The following is a 17,871-nucleotide window of genomic DNA, read 5'->3' on the forward strand; positions in this document are numbered from 1 at the left end:
AAATAGATGGGGAAGAAATGGAGGTAGTGACAGATTTTATTTTCCTGGGCTCCCAGATCACCATAGACGGGGACTGCAGCCAAGAAATTAAAAGACGCTTGCTCCTGGGGAGGAAAGCTATGGCTAATCTAGACAGCATACTAAAAAGCAGAGACATCACCTTGCCAACAAAAGTGCATATAGTCAAGGCTATGGTTTTCCCAGTTGCAATGTATGGCTGTGAAAGCTGGACCATAAGGAAGGCTGAGCACTGAAGGATTTGAGGCCTTTGAATTGTGGTGCTGGAGGAGACTCCTGCGTGTCCCTTGGATCGCAATGCAATCAAACCGGTCAGTCCTAGAGGAGATCAACCCTGACTGCTCTTTAGAAGGCCAGATACTGAAAATGAAACTCAAATACTTTGGCCATCTAATGAGAAGGAAGAACTCCCTGGAGGAGAGCCTAATGCTGAGAACAATAGATGGCAAAAGAAGAAGGGGACGGCAGAGGATGAGGTGGCTAGATGGAGTCACTGGGGCAGTTGGTGTGAGCTTCGGTGGAGTATGGGGGATGGTGGAGGACAGGAAGGCCTGGAGGAATGTTGTCCATGGGGTCGCGATGGGTCAGAGATGACTTCACAACTAAGAACAACAACACTGTCCATGGGGTTTTCATGGCAAAGACACTGGAGTGGGTTGCCATTTCCTTCTCCAGTGGATCACATTTTGTCAGAGCTCTCTGCTATGACCTGTCCATCTTGGGTGGCCCTGCACGGTATAGCTCATAGCTTCATTGTGCTATGGAAACCCCTTCGCCACAACAAGGCAGTGATCCATGAAGGAGCCTAATAGACTAATGGAAGCCAAATCAACCGTTTTGTGACACTGCTCCTACTATCCAGCAACCGTTGATGCTTCTCATCATCTAGATCTGCCCACAATGGAAAAATGGCCACCCAGATCTGAAAATCCTATTTCTCACTGTGCGGAGAGTGATCAATTGCCAATTACCCAAAAAGAGTCTTGGAGGCAGTCACTGTCTTCCTTGCAACTTCTACTCAAATTTAATAGGTTAGCAGATGGAAGATATTCTTGACCCTCTGAGACAGGATCCAGACTCTTGTGGTCTTCACATATTGGACTTTCTTTCTTTGAAGACTGAGGTTTTAAGTGCTTTCATCCATTAAGGTTTATTTACTTGCACTGTCAATCAGATAACAGTTAACTGCTGATAAGTTATCAGCTAATCATTGAGAGCTACTCTCTGTACATGCATCCCTCTCTTAAAAGACTTTCAAATTTCCATCCGCAAGTCTTCCTACATGTTCCTGCATGTTGGTGGTTCTAACTCAGCTGATGGCAAGACCCTTCATGCATATGTCTGGAGCTAATCTAAGGTTTCTGACCATGATGGTTGCCTTTCTAATTGCCATCACTTTTGCATCTCTCTGGCAAACCAGCTGTCTCTTGTATTCCATAAAGATAAGGTAGTCTAGCTCCCAGATGCTTCTTCCTTCTCAAATTAGCTTCATACTTAGTGCTACCATCTTTCCTTCCACAACCTGCTTCCCAGTTGAAGGTCAAACTTCTTTATTTAAACATTAGAAGAGCCATATTTTATTTTATGCAAATAAAGTAAAATAACTTAATTGTTCAGAGTGTCCCCTTGCCTGTTCATCTGTCCAATTTAGCCCAAAGAATACTCCTCGCTTGCCAGTTCACATGACTTCTGAACCGTCTACAAATACAGTGTCATTCAGTGCGGGCCGTAGGATTCTGTTCTCGGACACATTCTACTCCCATGGCTGTGCAGTGCTGCAGCTTAGCTTCAGCCATCCTTCCTTTATCAAAGTATTGTCTTGACATTAGCATTCAGGTGGATGCAGCCTTTCTAAGGCAGTTCTCTCTACAATTTGGGTATATCTCCTTTCTCCACTAAGTCTCTTGTTTTTCAGTCATTTGTATGTGTGAGTCACAAAAACCATAAAGGAGGAGGACAGGTTGATTGTAATTGTGTTTCTTCATGAATGCGTCTGTGAACTCACACAGCTCACTCTCCTCCCTCCTTTGATGCCTCACGTCCACTAAGTCAGACTTAGAGGTGGGTGGGACTCCTGCTGAATCCCTGTTTAAGTCTAGAATGTTCTGAATTACTGTTTTGTGGAAGCTCACAATCCATATGTGTGAGTTCACAGATTACCACTGGAAGAAGCATATATATGTAATTAAACTGTCCTTTTGAATAGCTAAAAGAGCTGTACCATTTTAGTAAGAAAACATCCCAGCTTGTTACTGCTTTTCACCCTGCATTTTCTTCACCAGATATGGAAGGTCCTATGACAGATAAGTACCATGAACCAGATGGAGTACTGATAATACCATTTTTCATGGCTAAAATCACTGGTGCCAATGATGTCTAAAAGAATTCTATTTGGCAATTATTTGCTTATCTGCCTGATTTGCAAAGAGAACTGTTCTTCAGGAAATATGTGAAATAAGAGAGCTAGAAATCAATTCCCAAATTCAGGTTGTAGTTGGACAGCAAAATGTAGCAATAATGTGTATTCAAATTACTCTCCTAAGGTGTGCTTTTTCAAGCTTGTTTATGAGTTGCAAAGCTATATGTAAGACCTGGCAAATAGAACCCTTGGGAAGGCATTTAGAGCCCATTGTTTGGTCATGATGTGAATAATGCTCACAATGAAATAATGACCTTTATAATAAAGGACCTGACATATGCAAAATGCAGACTCTGGTTGAGGAAGTATGTTGCACTGCTTACTGCATGTCCCTTATGTTTTTCTCTTTGAAAGAAGCTGCTAGTTGTGTATTCTTGGTATAATCTCTTTTTTGTGTCCCTTTATCACAATATGGAGGTTCTTATTATAGAGGTGTGTAATACTAATGGGGATTCAATTTGATAAATTGGAAAAGTGATCCTTGAGGATAAAGCATTTAAATCCATTGACCAGTTTGTTATTGTATTTGATCGTGCTGTCTATTGGACAGAACAGACAAAGACTGGGAACACAATACATTAAACCATGATGGTTTAGTATGTTATCTGAACCCCGCACTGTTTGTGCAGGGTAGTTTATGAGAACGATGAGGTACACAAGCCCTGCTGTGCTTGAGGAACTTGAACCACAGTGCTGGTTAAAATTCTCAAGGGATTTAATGTGTTGTCAGTGACTTGTGTACATTTTCTTATTACTACAACCTATGGAATAAACAAGTATATTTCAGATTATAATTTTGTATTTGCGAAATTGGATATTATTCTCTAAAGGCAAAATTAAACAATATGAGTACTTTATAACATTTAATGAAATTCTGTTAGAAACTTTCAGAAGTCATTCTCAGAAATGTGGTAAAACAGTCTTTCCATCTGAAAAATATAACATGCAAGTAATGCTTAATGTTTGTTCCCTTTTTTTAAGGTCGTGGTGGGAATACCTGGCTGAGCCCCATGGGAGCGGCTTTATATACTCTACATATCACAATTCCCTTATCATCCCAGCTGGGACAAAGGATTCCATTTATTCAGCATCTGGCTTCTCTAGCAGTTGTGGAGTCTGTTAGATCTCTACCTGGATACCAGGTATTGCATTGCCATATTTCTGTTTGTTTCATTATTTTTGACCTTTTTTGACTTAAAATGATTGGAGTGAAGTATATAATTGACATGCATCCTAAGCATAACTTTGCTGCATATACGAGTTTCACTTATTTTGCCCTCAGGTTTATTGTATCTCTTCATCTATAAGGTTGGTGTTCCAATAGTAAAATAAAAGCATTGCACAATATTGAGACAGTTGAGGCTATCGGATCATTTTGATTTAATGTGCATTATAACTGAGTTCCTGTAATCAAGACATATTTGCCTTTTGGTCTGACTCTAGGACCTTATTTTATTTTTGTTATGAAACTGATGAGGGAAATTCAGAGAATGAAAAACTAATAAAATTGACAATTGCTTTTTAGATTACTGCTGGAGCAATTTCACTGGCCTCGCCATTCCCTTTTTTATAGTTTCTTTTTCCACATCTTGTTTAATGTTGAAAATGTTTGCTCCAAACTCTGAAGCAAGAGGCTAACCATATCCTCTCAGGGGAGAATCAAGTGTCCTGTCATCAGTGCTCAAATTACAAACCAATCTTCTTTAGCACCTCATTCATTTCCTTTGAATGTAACCAATTCTTAATATTGGCAAACTGTAAAACATTGGTATTTTACAGGACTAGTTAACAAAAACATGTGTTTCCTATATTATACAAAACCAGTTACTTGCTCACATTTACACATGCATTTAATTAGAGTAGTATCCAGTAGCCTTTCATATAGTTTAAGGTTTGTCTTCTATTAACACTTCCCAACTTCAGGACTTCATAAGTGGACTATAAAAAATATTTCACAGTGGAATTTAAAATAAAATATAGTTCTTTGTGGTTTAGAGCATTAACTGTTTAATGCAGGAGTCCCCTGGAAAAATTCTTTATGGGGATGTTTCAGACATTTATTATACATATCTAATTTTGTTAATATTAGTTAGATGCCAGCAGTATAGGCAAATAGTGAATCAAAATGTTTTGTATGTTTTGCTGCCTTCTTTATTGTGATATGAATTAAGGCTTTTCAGACAAAACTGGATCAATTAATGCAGTTGGATTTGTGTTCGGATAATGCAACAAGTGTTAATTTGACATTTTTTAGCATAAGTTCCCCATTTGAAAATAGAAATTACAATGCAAGGCTAGGTTGATATGAGAATGAATGAATTGATCAGTGACCTGAAAGATGTTTGTGTGGCAGCAAAATTACTTTTGTCACTGTCAGGGTATCAGGGGTGACACTCGTCATGTTACAGTTGTACTGTTCACAACTGCTGTGGGTGAGTTCTGACACTGATGAACAAGAGTAAAAATGTTTTTCCACACCAGAAACATGCATTAACTATCACCAACAATACATAGATTCCATGAACTATCAAACCAAAAGTAGTAATGTATGATTTGATGAGGATTGGAAAAATGTAAAAAGACAGATGGGGAAAAAAATCAGATCTTATCTTATTAGTATTGTAATCCATAATCTCCCTTTAGTTTTATGAAATGCATAAAAACTGCAAAAGCTTAATCAGGAGGGAAAAAGGACATATGAAGATCATTGGAAGGAACGAGGTCTTGCACTTCTGCAAAAGAACCCAAGTAAATTTTGGAGTATACTTGCAAGCATGGAAAAGAGATCAGCCCCCATTTTAGAAAGACGTATTCTCAAATCTGAATGGGAAGGTTATTTTAAGAGGGCCTTTGATGGGTCTAACCCTCCTAGCTCATTCCCTGGGTTTTCTATTTAATGTAATGGAGAATTTTGCTGAGAGAATACCTTATTAGAAAGGGTTGAGTGATTAATCTTAAAATTAAAAATAGTGACACTCCTGGAGAAGATCATCTCCCTTCAGTTTTTTTTTTTTATTACATTCCCCGATTGGTGGGACTCAATATTTGCATCTTTGTTTTCCTTAATCAATGGCAGTGAGCTTTTGCCCCCCTGGTGGTGATTGGCCATTTTGTTCCCCATTTATTAAAAAAAGGGGGGCAGGAATGACCTGGCAAATTATCAGCCAATTAGACTATTAGATGTTCCAGATTTATGCCAGATTTCTTTTACAAAAATTGGAGGATTAGGTCAAGAATTATTCATTGCTTGCCACAAAACAGGCAGGTTTTTGTTCAGGTCACTCCACTCTAGAAGATTGTTTTATGTTGAAACACATTATTGATAAATATCTGTCTGGGATTGTTAAACATGTTTATGTAGCTTTTATTGATCTGAAAGCTGGTTTTGATTCTATTCCTTGTGAACATTTCTGGAGTAAATTACATGCTATTGGCATTGACCCATAGCTCTTAAAATGTGTAATATCATTGTATACTGCGGCATCTTGGCGAGTAAGAATAGATGGAAAATACTTCTGTGCCTCTGCATCAGTTAGAAAAGGAATAAGACAAGGGGCTTACTTACCCTACTCCACTTCGTTGTACTTAAACCACTCAAAGAGCTTCTGCTGTGGGGTGGCATAGAAATAAAAAAAATTATAAATGATTTAGTAAAGTTCTTGAGAAGTGATTGATATTTCCCAGTTAAAGTGAGTAGTCAGATATATTCTATCCTCCTTTGTGTGAATGACCATTCTTAATATTAATTAGAAAAAATAGAGTTTTTACCCTCCAAAAAAGACTTAATGTGACAAAGAAATAGTTTCTATTACAGAGTTTTCTATTATAGAGTTATTATAGTAAGAAATAGTTTCTTTCTTGGTGCTTGGTAAGTCAAAGAAAAATCTTAATTCATCATTTGATGAGAATAAACTGGAGCAAGTGTCCGTTAAGTACCTTGGTGTGGTCTTCCAGTGTACGGGTGCACAGTCTTCACAGGTACAGTAAAGCACCTTCTTAAGTGGTCAAACATTAAATGGATTATTATGGTTTTCTCGTACAAATGGGGGAAATTTGGTGCAGTCCACCCTTGAACTGCACCCACCCTTGGCTTTTGCCAAAATTGTAATGTGGAAATCCATTATGGGCCACAACCATTTTAGGTTCATTAGAAAAAGCTCAAAATATTTTTTGTGTAGACTTTTGGTAGTTCCTGCATCCACAAAATTAGAACTTGGTATGATTACAATCAGTTCTGAAGTTCTTAGATTAGCCCTGCTGTTCTGGTTAAACTTACTTTTTCAGATGATCTCAGAATCTGTCTTGAGGTCATTTGAAGAGATTGGCCCAAACTCATGGAAATAGAAACTGCAACTGGCTGTCATGAGCTTGAGATTCTCTGTCTCCTTCCTTTTAGCTCAGGAATCTGATAGAACTAAAGCAGTATTGCTCCAAGGGCTTAAAGATACCAAGATGTAATTTCAGGAAACTGGGATTAAGGCCTGCCAAACTAACAGCTTTTACACCTTCTTTTATCTCCTCAAATATCTGGTAGACTTTAGAAAGAGGACCAGGAGTAAATGTTCCTCCTTACCAGGACAAGATTAAATGTCCTTCCTTGGACAGATTGGGAAGGCTTACTAAGAAGAATAGGATATGTGGTTACAGTTTTGTTATCAGTAGAGATGAGGTTCATGTTCTTCTGAACAGTTCTGTCTATACTGAACCAAATATATATCTCAGAACCAAATATATTCATCCATTGTTAAAATTATGAAGGGAAGGCCTTGTTTGTAAAGGTTTGGTTCTTATTGTCTAATGCTGACAAATACGTATCTTTCAGAACATCTGAATTACTTGTCAATGCTTTACAGATGTGCATGGAAAAATACAAAGGATGTAAAGGGAAGTATTCAACTTTTGAGGGCTTGTTAGTAGAGATATAACCTTATATATTGGCAAACTGCTAAGATACAATAAACTTTGCTTGCTTGCTTGCAACTATCACCAACCATCCTTTTAGCCAGATGACAAGTGGAATGTGCTGCAGGCATAAGTGAAACCTATAACAAAACACTGCAGTAGGAACTCCTCACCTCCCTAGCAAAAGGTGCCCATGTTCAGGTGCCAGCCAGGGTACTATGAATTATAAAGTGCTCAAGAAGGGCATTCTACTGGTCCTTCCTCCCAGTTTTCCATTTATTGGCTACTGAGCATGCTGAATCCTCACTGGACTGGGTTTGGAGGGTTGTTGCCTTGAAATTTTTTAGTGCAGATTTGTCATACTACTGTAAATACTGGTGTTCTCCTGTGTTCTCCCTCTTGTTTCACAATAGGTTCAATTTTATCAGAACTCTCTACCTGAGTTCACTATTAGAAGGGATGTTTCTTCTTAATTTCTCATCCTCTGAACTCCTTCCAATCCCATTCAGATTTGGCAGTTGTTAAGCCAGTGATTCTTGTTTATGATGCTGAAGTGTGTCATCCCTTTTCAATTCGCTTATTATTAAGCCTTAACAATTGTTTGCCATGACAGTAATACTTTCTTAATTAAAAATTTAAAGGTAACATGTGCTTTGCTTTTACCCAGTCTTGCTGCCTACAAATTTTATTTTTCTCCATTAAAAATAATAATTGAGTAAAACATATTAAATATGCTTTTATTAGGAATATCAACTGTGGGAGAAATCAGATTGAAAAAAAGAAAATGATATGCTCTAGCATTAGAATTTATAATTGTAGGTATAATAGACAGTCTAATATTATACATTTGACTACAGCTGGAGAGATAACAAATGAGGCTATGATTTTATCCTTGCATTTTAAAAACTAGACTGGTGCTGTGTTATATGAATGGAGAACATTGGGTTTCAGCCACAGGCAAAACTGCACTAGTGGCTGTTTTGTTTTTGCTCTGTCTTTGCATCAAACCACTGTATGGGAGGATTCATACTAATCTAAGATAAGGGCTCTCTCTAAAAGGTGGAAGCTGGATAGTTGACAAAGGAAAAATGGATGCATTCAAAGCATGGTGCTGGAGAGGAAATTTGTGAATACCCAGCACTGGGCTGACAGAAAGGTAAAAAGTTGTCTTAGATCAGATCAGGTCAGAACTTGTCCTAGAAGCAAAAATGACAAAACTTAGGTAATTGTACTTCAGGGACATCATGAGAAGGCAAGATTCACTGGCGAAGACAACCATGCTAGGGAATGTTAAAGTCAAAGAAAAGAAAGAAGACTGAATACAGAAGGATCAACTCCATAAAGGAAGCCACAGCCTTGAGTCTACAAGGGCTGTTGAGGGCAGCCATTCATAGGATTGCAATAAGTCAGAGACTGCTTGATGGCACATAGAAACAACAACAAAGCTGGGCATAACTTGTTGGAAAGCAGCCCAACCCTCCTTGGCAATGGAAGTGTGTTTTATTGTGAACAATTTCTTGTTGCTTAGTATATTTAAAAATAAACAATACAAATGAAAGGAAGAATGGTGGAAACAGCAACCTATGGCTATGCTGCCTGAGAAATTATGGTTGCAATTTTGCACACATACTGTTCAGTGGAAGCAGCCCTACTAAACACAGTGGGATTTATGTTCTAGGAAATACGCATGGAATTGGACTCTAATTTGGAAGGACTGGTAAAACAAAATAATGCAGGACAGAGCCAGTCCTTGAAATAATTATGAAATGGAACAGAAGAAATCCCTCCATTCCTGGTTACTAGGGAATTATAATTTAATTAGGAGTAAAGTTGATGTAATTTAAGGTTCCGGCCTCTGCATTAAATCAGGAATAACATTTGTCCAAGCACTAGTATTTTGTCAGTTTCAAATGACTTGAAAGTAAAACAAGCAAAAACCTGTTGCAATGAAAGCTTAAGAAAAACTAAATATAAATGTAGACATATAAAAATAATAAATATATCCTGACTTAAGATGTTAATACAAACTAGGGGAAAGTACTTGAGGATAAAAAATATATTTACTTCAACTAAACAGGCGTTATTTCTTTCTATAGTTATAACAATTTGGACACTGCTTAGGAACCTGCCTCCTATAGAGTCCGAGCACTGCTCCATCTAGTTCAGTATTGTCAGTATTGGGCGGCCATGACTCTCCAGAGAAATAGTCAAGCTCAACCTAGAGATGTTTGGACTTGAACTGGGGGTTTACTGCATGCAAAGCATGTGCTTTACCCACTGGGCCCCAACTCCTTAGCCTGCATCCATGGCAAACATGCAGTTGAACAGCTGCCCTTCCCTGGTCAATCAAAACCTATCTGAACAACAGGGTCTTTGGCACAATGCAGTGTCAGATCCCACAACATGCATTACCAGACACAAGCACTTGTTTGAGAATATCCTACTGCTCACAGTAGGTCATTCAATATGTAGGTGAACATAGAACATGTTAAAGATAGTTCACTGGAGTTGTTTTCACCAATTTGCCTTGTCTCCATGAACTCTCTGCATGGCTGCTCAAATTGATAATTCCAGCTTAGTCTAGAAACCCTAATCCTCTGGTTGTGATAGGCTTGAACCAAAAGAGGAATGCTTCAATAGCTGTGTTCCTCAATATAGCTGTGCCATAGCTATGCAGTCTGTATTTTCAACAGCTGCACTTAACATATTTTACTATATCCTTATACATTTATTTATACCCCCACCTTTTGGGCTGTCCCACATGGCAGCTAAGAAAATCAATATTACAACAAATATATTAAACAAGACAAATGTATTTGGAAGTACATCTGATCTGTGCTATGATTATCCAGAATGAAATGTGTTTCTGTGTCTCGCTTTTTTAGGAAATGTCAAGGAACTGTGAATATGAGTAACTTTCACTAGTGTCTATTGTCAGTCAGGGAAAAGTATATTAAGAACAAAGTGCTAGTCAGTGGATATGCCCAGTGCTGCAATAAATATTTAGAATGTAGGGGTTTAGAGCTACCAATATGTATGTTTGTTTCCCTAGGACATCGATCTCCGGGTGAAATGGCCAAATGATATTTACTACAGTGACCTTATGAAGCTCGGGGGTGTTTTAGTAAATTCCACACTAACAGGAGATACTTTTCACATTCTTATTGGTAAGAACAGAAATTATTTCATACCTCTTTGTTTCTTCATTTAAAGCTACTTTTGCCATCATTAACAGTATACACCTTTAGCAAAATAAACAATCTGGTTATAATCCACCAAACCCCTAATGGACATACATTTGAAATAGTGTCTGCCTTCTCAACTAACAACCAAGTTCACTGATCTGTCAATCAGATGGGAGAAGAGAGTTTAAACTTCCAATAGCAAAAAGTAATAAGATGCACCTCTGTTTCAGATGTTCTTTAGCAAAACAAAGGGGAACTTACCCAGCCAGTGCTAGAAAGTCATATTTGTCCTGTTTGGATCCCTGACTTGGATCCCTAAGCAAGAAACTCCTCCCTTATTTTAGGATACCGGTATATTGATAATCATTCAGTGTATAATTTGGGCAGCCCTTCCTCTTATTCAGGACTATCTTGTTGTTATTGTAATGGCCAGTTTCTGTGCCATATATTTTGATCATCACACAAAAGCAAATATGTATTTTTCTCTGGCTATAGTATCTTATCTTAAATCTTGTGGATCTTGATTGGAGCTGGAAAATCTTTTTGCATTCATTCTAGTCTTACATACAAATGGGGAAACTTAAGGATCAGTACTTTTCACAATTTTCACCTTGAAGTGAACCATTCTTTAAATATTGTGTGTACATGTGTGTGTTTTAATAAAGCCTATATACATCAGCAGCAATACTAAAATTACTGTTGGTGACATCCCATGTTGTTCTGACAAGTATAAATATGAAATAAATTCACCTCTTCCCATAGGCTGGTACGTACTTATGTTCACTTGTGTGTGTTAATTGACTTTAGCCAACTTCGTGTAATTGAGAATATTATATTAGCTTGAAGACATGTGCATAGGAACATGTCAAATCTGTATTAATCGGTGGATTTTGCTAACAGAATATTCCTACAATAGTGAAGTTTAGAATCATCATTCTAATGTTTATTAACGATTAAGTCAAACCTAGCATGAAGTCAATGTATGAACTTCCAAAGTAATTAATTCCATTTTTAGAAATAAATTGAGTAATGCTTGATGGACAAGGAAGGACCCCAACCATGAATCTATTTGACAAGTCTGGTGGTGCCATCATCGGCATACAGAGCAGGAAAGCCAAATTACAAGGAAAGGTAGCACAAGATTTGTGTGTACATTTTGCAGCTCTATGTTCAAGAGTCCTGATCAAGTAAGTTTTGAGGACTGTATTTAAATACAGTGGCTTTCTGCCAATATTATCCTCTTCTAAAGAGCTGAGTAAGAAGTGAGGCTTCAGAGAAAGAGTCTTGCAAGAGAGCGGTGGAAATCTGAACACGGACTTGAACGTGGAATCCTCTAGTCCTTTCTTTAAGAAGTCAGTTGCTGCCTCTGTCTTGTGAACAGCAGCATTTCACAGCCACATTTAACTTTCTTGGATTAACATTACCTTGCCTGCATCCAGATCCTGTCTGTGTTCTAGACTGTGTGCACAACCATTGTTTGTATGGAGGCCCATTCATTTTAACTTAAAGAGGCACATCTATATATGCACATGCAGATCTGCCTCCATTGGCATTTTATATGGCAGTCCTTCCAGGTGGAGGAACGGTACATCTATTTCAAAATATCTGTGCCCCTAAAATATCTATGTCATGGATTAGGATGAAACATCTACAGATGGAAAATTCTTTGTCATGTCACAGCTGGCAGAATTTCTGCTTCTTGAGCAATTGAGCTGCACAAAAATGTCCTTTTAAATGAAAGTTGTATATCTGGATATAGCATACCTTGGAACTGTTTGAACCGAGTCTTATTAAGGGGAGAAGGGCAAGTACTGTCATAAATATCAGGCAAGCTGTCTTATCTTTAGCAGAGGAGATGGATTTAAGTTTATAGGAGCTTGCCTCATCTTTCATCATTACTGAAAACAAAACATCTTTGGGAAACCTGTAGAAGGATTTTCACAGCAGTCTAGGTGAATAGGTTTGTATTGCAATCAGAAAAAAATTGACTTGTGCAGAGAAACAGAACTTTTCCTATACCACTTTCCTGATTACTTTTCTTCCCCCACACCGCCCCAGGCTGCGGATTTAACGTGAATAACAGCAACCCAACTATATGCATCAATGATGTCATTATGGAGCACAATAAGACAAAGAATACAAAATTAAGGCCCTTAAGTACTGACTGCCTGATAGCAAGAAGTGTGACAGTACTGGAAAATCTTATTAATACTTTTCAAAAGAAAGGTCCAAATGGAATCCTTCCCATGTACTATAGGTACTGGATCCACAGGTAAGAAAATTTGTCCTTTTAATATTCTTAACATTAATTGTCCTATTTAGAAACAGAAATAGTGGCTAAATAGGCCTTATTTTTGCTTAATACACAAAGCTTTATCAATGTGTACTTGCTTATGCTTAGGCAGATTTAAATTTATCTTGTAGTTCATTACTCGTATATTACAGTATATCAAAACATTTACAGAAGTTGTCTCACAGAACTACATTTCAGCCTACTATCTTAAGACAAGTTGTTCAAAATAGATTATGAATTAACCATGACAATTGCAAAGTAAATGAATTAGATCAGCTGTAGCTAAGCAGATAGTCTAGGAAAGGTAACAGGTGGGCACAAGAAATCCTTACTTGTCTTGTTCCTTATGTGGTAAACACAGTAAATTCTGTTGTGTGAGAACTATGCAGAATTCATGGGCATTTCTGAAGAATTATTTTCCCCACAATGTCATATTGTTCAAAAAAAATTGAGTTCAGATATGTAAGCTCCTATGGGCAATGATTTGTCTTATGCTTACATTACTTATACTTTGGTGCTATATTTTGAAGTTTGGTTAAATGTGAATGACTATATAGGATTGTCGATTACGTGGCTCCACAAAGCAATCTAGATAATCGAAATAATCAGATACTTAACATATTTCAATTGGGTGTATATCTAGTATAATAGCTCTGTGAAGCTTGATGCTGCTGGCCTTATTAAGTGAGCAATTCCTGATTTCTGTTTGCAGTGGTAAGAAAGTCCAGCTCGAAAATGATGAAGGGCCAATGGTATGGATCGTTGGACTAGATGATGCTGGATTCCTTCAAGTTCATGAGGAAGGCAAAGATATATTGACTGTGCATCCAGATGGCAATTCTTTTGATATGCTGAGAAACCTTATAGTTCCAAAGCAGCAGTAGTTTTTCATTGTGATGAAACAGCTACTTGCTTTTAGAATACCATTTTGTGTTCAATACGTACAATTGGCAAAAGATTGGCAAGAGACAATATATTAAACTGAGGTTATTTAAGGCTGAAGAATAGAATCACAGTACTGTTACATCTTTTCATTTTTCTGGGTGCTTGATCCAGTGACTCTGCAACTGACAGGTTTCAAGCTTTCCTTCCCTCCCAGTCTTCATTTAGACATGGGAGACCCTTATGGTCTGCAAGACAAGCTTTTGCATCTCATTTTCGAGATGCTTCACTAATCCAGAATTTTCTCACTGAAGACAATATTATCCTCTTATCACAGTTCCTTAATGCTTCCGCTTAGACCAGGGTAGGAAAGATGTGCATCTCCCAACAACCCTAGTCTGTGTTGGAGGATGAAAAGAGATGCAGTGCAACAGCATCAAAAGGACCACACTTCTGGCCTATTCTCATACTGCTCCATTTTATAGTAATCTATTAATAATTTAATTTTCAGCAAAATATTTCATATATTAAGATGATTAGAATAATTTGAGCTGGCAATTTGGTGTAGAGGATTTTAATGTGGGAAAATAGTTATATGCAAAACAAGGCTGATTTTTTTAAAAACTTGGTTTAGCTGTAAAAGTATTAAAGTAATTGCCTTTCCCTCACTCTGCTTCCCCCACAAGACTATGATCAAAAGTGATATTTTTAAGAATAGGTTTTGCATATGTTGAATTTTATTAGAGTGAAAACCCTTCACAATCTTCATGATCATACAAGTACAAAGTTTCCATGACTCCTGATTTTTTCTAACAGAATTCTGGCAATTTTCTCTGATTCCTGTATGAGTCTAGAACTTTTCACTTATTTGGACATAATCTTTCAAGTTTCACCAAACTATTTTGCAACTTCATTTTGTTAGGACATTTCATGAAGAACAGTTTCTACAACTAAAATAGCCTATAAAATAATCAGTAGCATGTGCCTGCCGGGATGGCTAGCAGAACCAGTTTCCCATTGATAGCTCTTACTTGATGCATTTAACTCAAAGCTCGTTCATGTTGTATGATGCACATCATATAACCTAATTTGCTACTCAGAAGCTCTGATCATTATTCATAATTTCATAATAAGATGCCAGATAAAGATGGGCAAGTGATTTGTTCAGACACTTGCAGTGCAAGTGTCTGAACAATGTATGCTTGGGTGTCTAAACCTTTGTTGCTTAGGTTCACAGGCTTGCAGCCCTGTCCACCCAGGCGGTAGCCTGCAAACAGTTCCTGCATGTCAGGGAATTGTCCGTAACCTGACCGCCTAGTGAGAACTGCTGTGGATTCTAACCGGCTTCCTCCTGTTCAGTTAAGAAACCCCCTCCCCCAGATTCTTGAGTTGTAGTCAGAAGCAGACTATTGTAGATTAAAGTTTACTGCATAAAGAATAAGAAAATAAGTAGCTTGACTCAAATATAAATCAAGAAACCCTCAAGAAAGCAAAGAAATTGCCCTGTAATGGTGGATTAACATAATCCTTGCATATTGAAGACTGAGTAGTTTGACTATAAATTACTGGAGATTAAGTTGTCCTTTCACTAAAAGTAAAGATTTTGACCTCTGTTTCAAGGAGTTTCCCACACTGTGGCATCCATAACTCTTTCTTTTACAATGCATTATTTAACCAAAAAAGCAACGCAACTAAGCAAATTTTAAACAGTTAATTTGAATAACGAACGGTTACTTGCAACATTTTTGCAAACCTTAAAAATCCTATGTTTGCTTGTAATCAGCCTTACAGATTTAATAACGCAAGTGGTCCTTAAATCTGAACTAGTGTAATGGAATATTTTGACACATCACAGTATTTGGCCTCTATTTTTATCCCAATGGGATCCTTCTGTCCTGTTTTCTTCCCTTACCACTTTTAAATGCATGATTCCTGCTATTGCCTGTTAGCTGCAGAATAATTAGAGGTAGGGCTATGCCAACTCTCATTCCAGAATAGTATAGCTGTCTTTTCTAATTACTCTCCCCCTCAAGATGCAATCTTTTGTTACTGAAGTATGGAACGTAGGGAAGTGCCTTGTCATGTCTTCATTTTTAAAAAAAAATATATAGAAGGAAAAGACTTGCTGAAGAAGGAACATGGCTTCTTGCAAACGGAAGCCTTGCCTCAGTAATTTTTTAGAGTTCTTCAAAACAGTAAAAAAAAAACCCTCATCAAAGGCTCCCTAAAAATCTATAAGTGATGGAATAAACACTCATGCATCTAATGACTACAACCCAAGAAACTGGAGATGGCGCAGGTACACTATAAGCAGAAATATGTTTCTAAATTATAGTGAATTTATAGATTACTGAGCATTATTCTGTGTGGTCTGAATTCTAAGAATTCCAAATGATATGTTCAAACTGATCGAACATCAGAATGGCATATGAGATTAAGTGCAAAGTGACTGGGACAAAAAGTTGGTAACTTCACATATATGCCAACAGATCTAGATTTGTGCTGGTACCCAGGTTAAAAAAATAGTTGATTAATCTTATGAATTTTACACGGATTACATTTGTGTAAATATGCATATGCATAAACCATTGCAACACCGGTATTCCAGCCTGTGTGTGGGGGGTAGCTTCTGCTAAGATCCTATCGATAACTTATACTAACTTACCTATACTTGTATTTTTAAAAGTTAGTGACAATCTGCTGCCCGATTTCATGAGGGATGCCTTTTCAGCTAATAGATTTAGTCAGTTTAATAAACTAAACTGCAATATTAATGTAATTTAGTTGTAACTGTTGCTTACAAAAATGTATATTGGTGTTTCAGTAGAAAGTGCTAAAAAAATTTAAAAATCACATTAGAGTAGTATTTGGAAGTATTAAGAAAGAGACTGGAAAATGATATATAACATTTTGTTGTATCCACCAATCTTGAAGAAGGAACATTGCAGAGGGTTATAAAGTTATTAATGATGTTGAGAGTTACCACTCTGCATCTCAGAATATTAAAATTCAGAATTGTCCTTAATTGATTTTCAGTAGGGTAATGAATCAGACTTTTAAAAAGGCCATAAAATATGGTGTTATCTACTGAATTAGCCAAAATCCATGGAATAATTTCATGTTTGCTAAAAGTTAAATTTCTGTTTTCAGAAACAGTATACCTTTTAATTTACAAAGTACCAGGTGCAGGTGGTGGTTTGCTATCCCCTTCATGCTTTTCACATAGAAGGTACCAGTTAAAATCTCTAGTAACAGAGCTAGGAAAGAGCACTGCCTAAGATCCTGAAAAAATTGTGGGAAACATATTGGTTATGCCACTGTGTTAGAGAGATTACTGACCCCTAGATGGCTTTTTGGTTGGAACCTTCATGTTCTACTAATACTACTTGTTTGTGCTATGGCTACTTCAAAAGGTGACTTTTGCTTGAAAGGTGACAATGTGAAGAAGCTCAGTTTAAAGGGAGTGCACCACACTGCATTCTATTGTTAAAATAGATTTGAACCATTCCGCATAATTCCAGAAACAGGATTTAAAACCTAAGTCTGCAAAGGAAAAGGAAACTATCAGGCTGTTTCTACTGCAGTAGAATTTTATTGACTTGTGCCTGTGTGTGGATTTTGTCATTTCTAGCATAAACTTATTCAACCAAACAAAAAAGAGCAAAATGTTACAAACATTTAAGAGTCAGTGAAAGGCAATTAAATTGTCTTCACTTTTACTTTGTCCTTTGCCATATTAATTTCTTACCTGCTCTTTAGTTTGTGTTTGGTAAGTCAGACAAACCCAGGGAAGTTGGAGCATAGTGCTGGTTTTGACATTATTCAATGTGATGTGATGGGAGAGATCAGGTCTTGCAAGGGAATGATACAATTTCATACTTTCTTGCCATACTACCAACAGCCCACCAAAGCGAATTGGGTTGCAACAGAAAGAAATTACCTGCTTTCTAGGATAGGATCTTGAGAGAGCTGTATGGGAAATGATTGTGGGCACTAATGCAAAATGCCTACTCAGTGGCAGTGGATTGGCACTTGCATATGCTTGTAGCATCTGTAAATTACTGACTTTGTTGCATCTTATGCAGTAAAAAGTTTTTCTTTCTGGCCACTGGACACTTGAGCAATCCCTTTAATAAGGAATAGTTTGATTCAGCTAATTAATTGTCATGCAG

The 17,871-nt window shown here is 37.3% G+C and overlaps 1 protein-coding gene across 7 annotated transcripts in view; it reads left to right on the plus strand.

Moving 5' to 3' along the window:
- Positions 1–17,871, plus strand: part of HLCS (holocarboxylase synthetase) — a 126,351-nt gene that overhangs the window by 100,973 nt on the left and 7,507 nt on the right. For all 7 annotated transcript variants that reach the window (XM_044441395.1, XM_044441392.1, XM_044441394.1 and 4 more), the window contains exons 8-11: positions 3,419–3,579; positions 10,392–10,506; positions 12,583–12,796; positions 13,530–15,998. In XM_044441395.1, coding sequence (XP_044297330.1) covers positions 3,419–3,579; positions 10,392–10,506; positions 12,583–12,796; positions 13,530–13,701 — 662 coding nt within the window. In that variant the 3' untranslated portion in view covers positions 13,702–15,998. The remainder of the gene's footprint in view (positions 1–3,418; positions 3,580–10,391; positions 10,507–12,582; positions 12,797–13,529; positions 15,999–17,871) is intronic.

This window comes from Varanus komodoensis, unplaced genomic scaffold (genome assembly GCF_004798865.1).
Source record: "Varanus komodoensis strain SLA01 unplaced genomic scaffold, ASM479886v1 scaffold4, whole genome shotgun sequence".
NCBI classification, from domain to species: domain Eukaryota; kingdom Metazoa; phylum Chordata; class Lepidosauria; order Squamata; family Varanidae; genus Varanus; species Varanus komodoensis.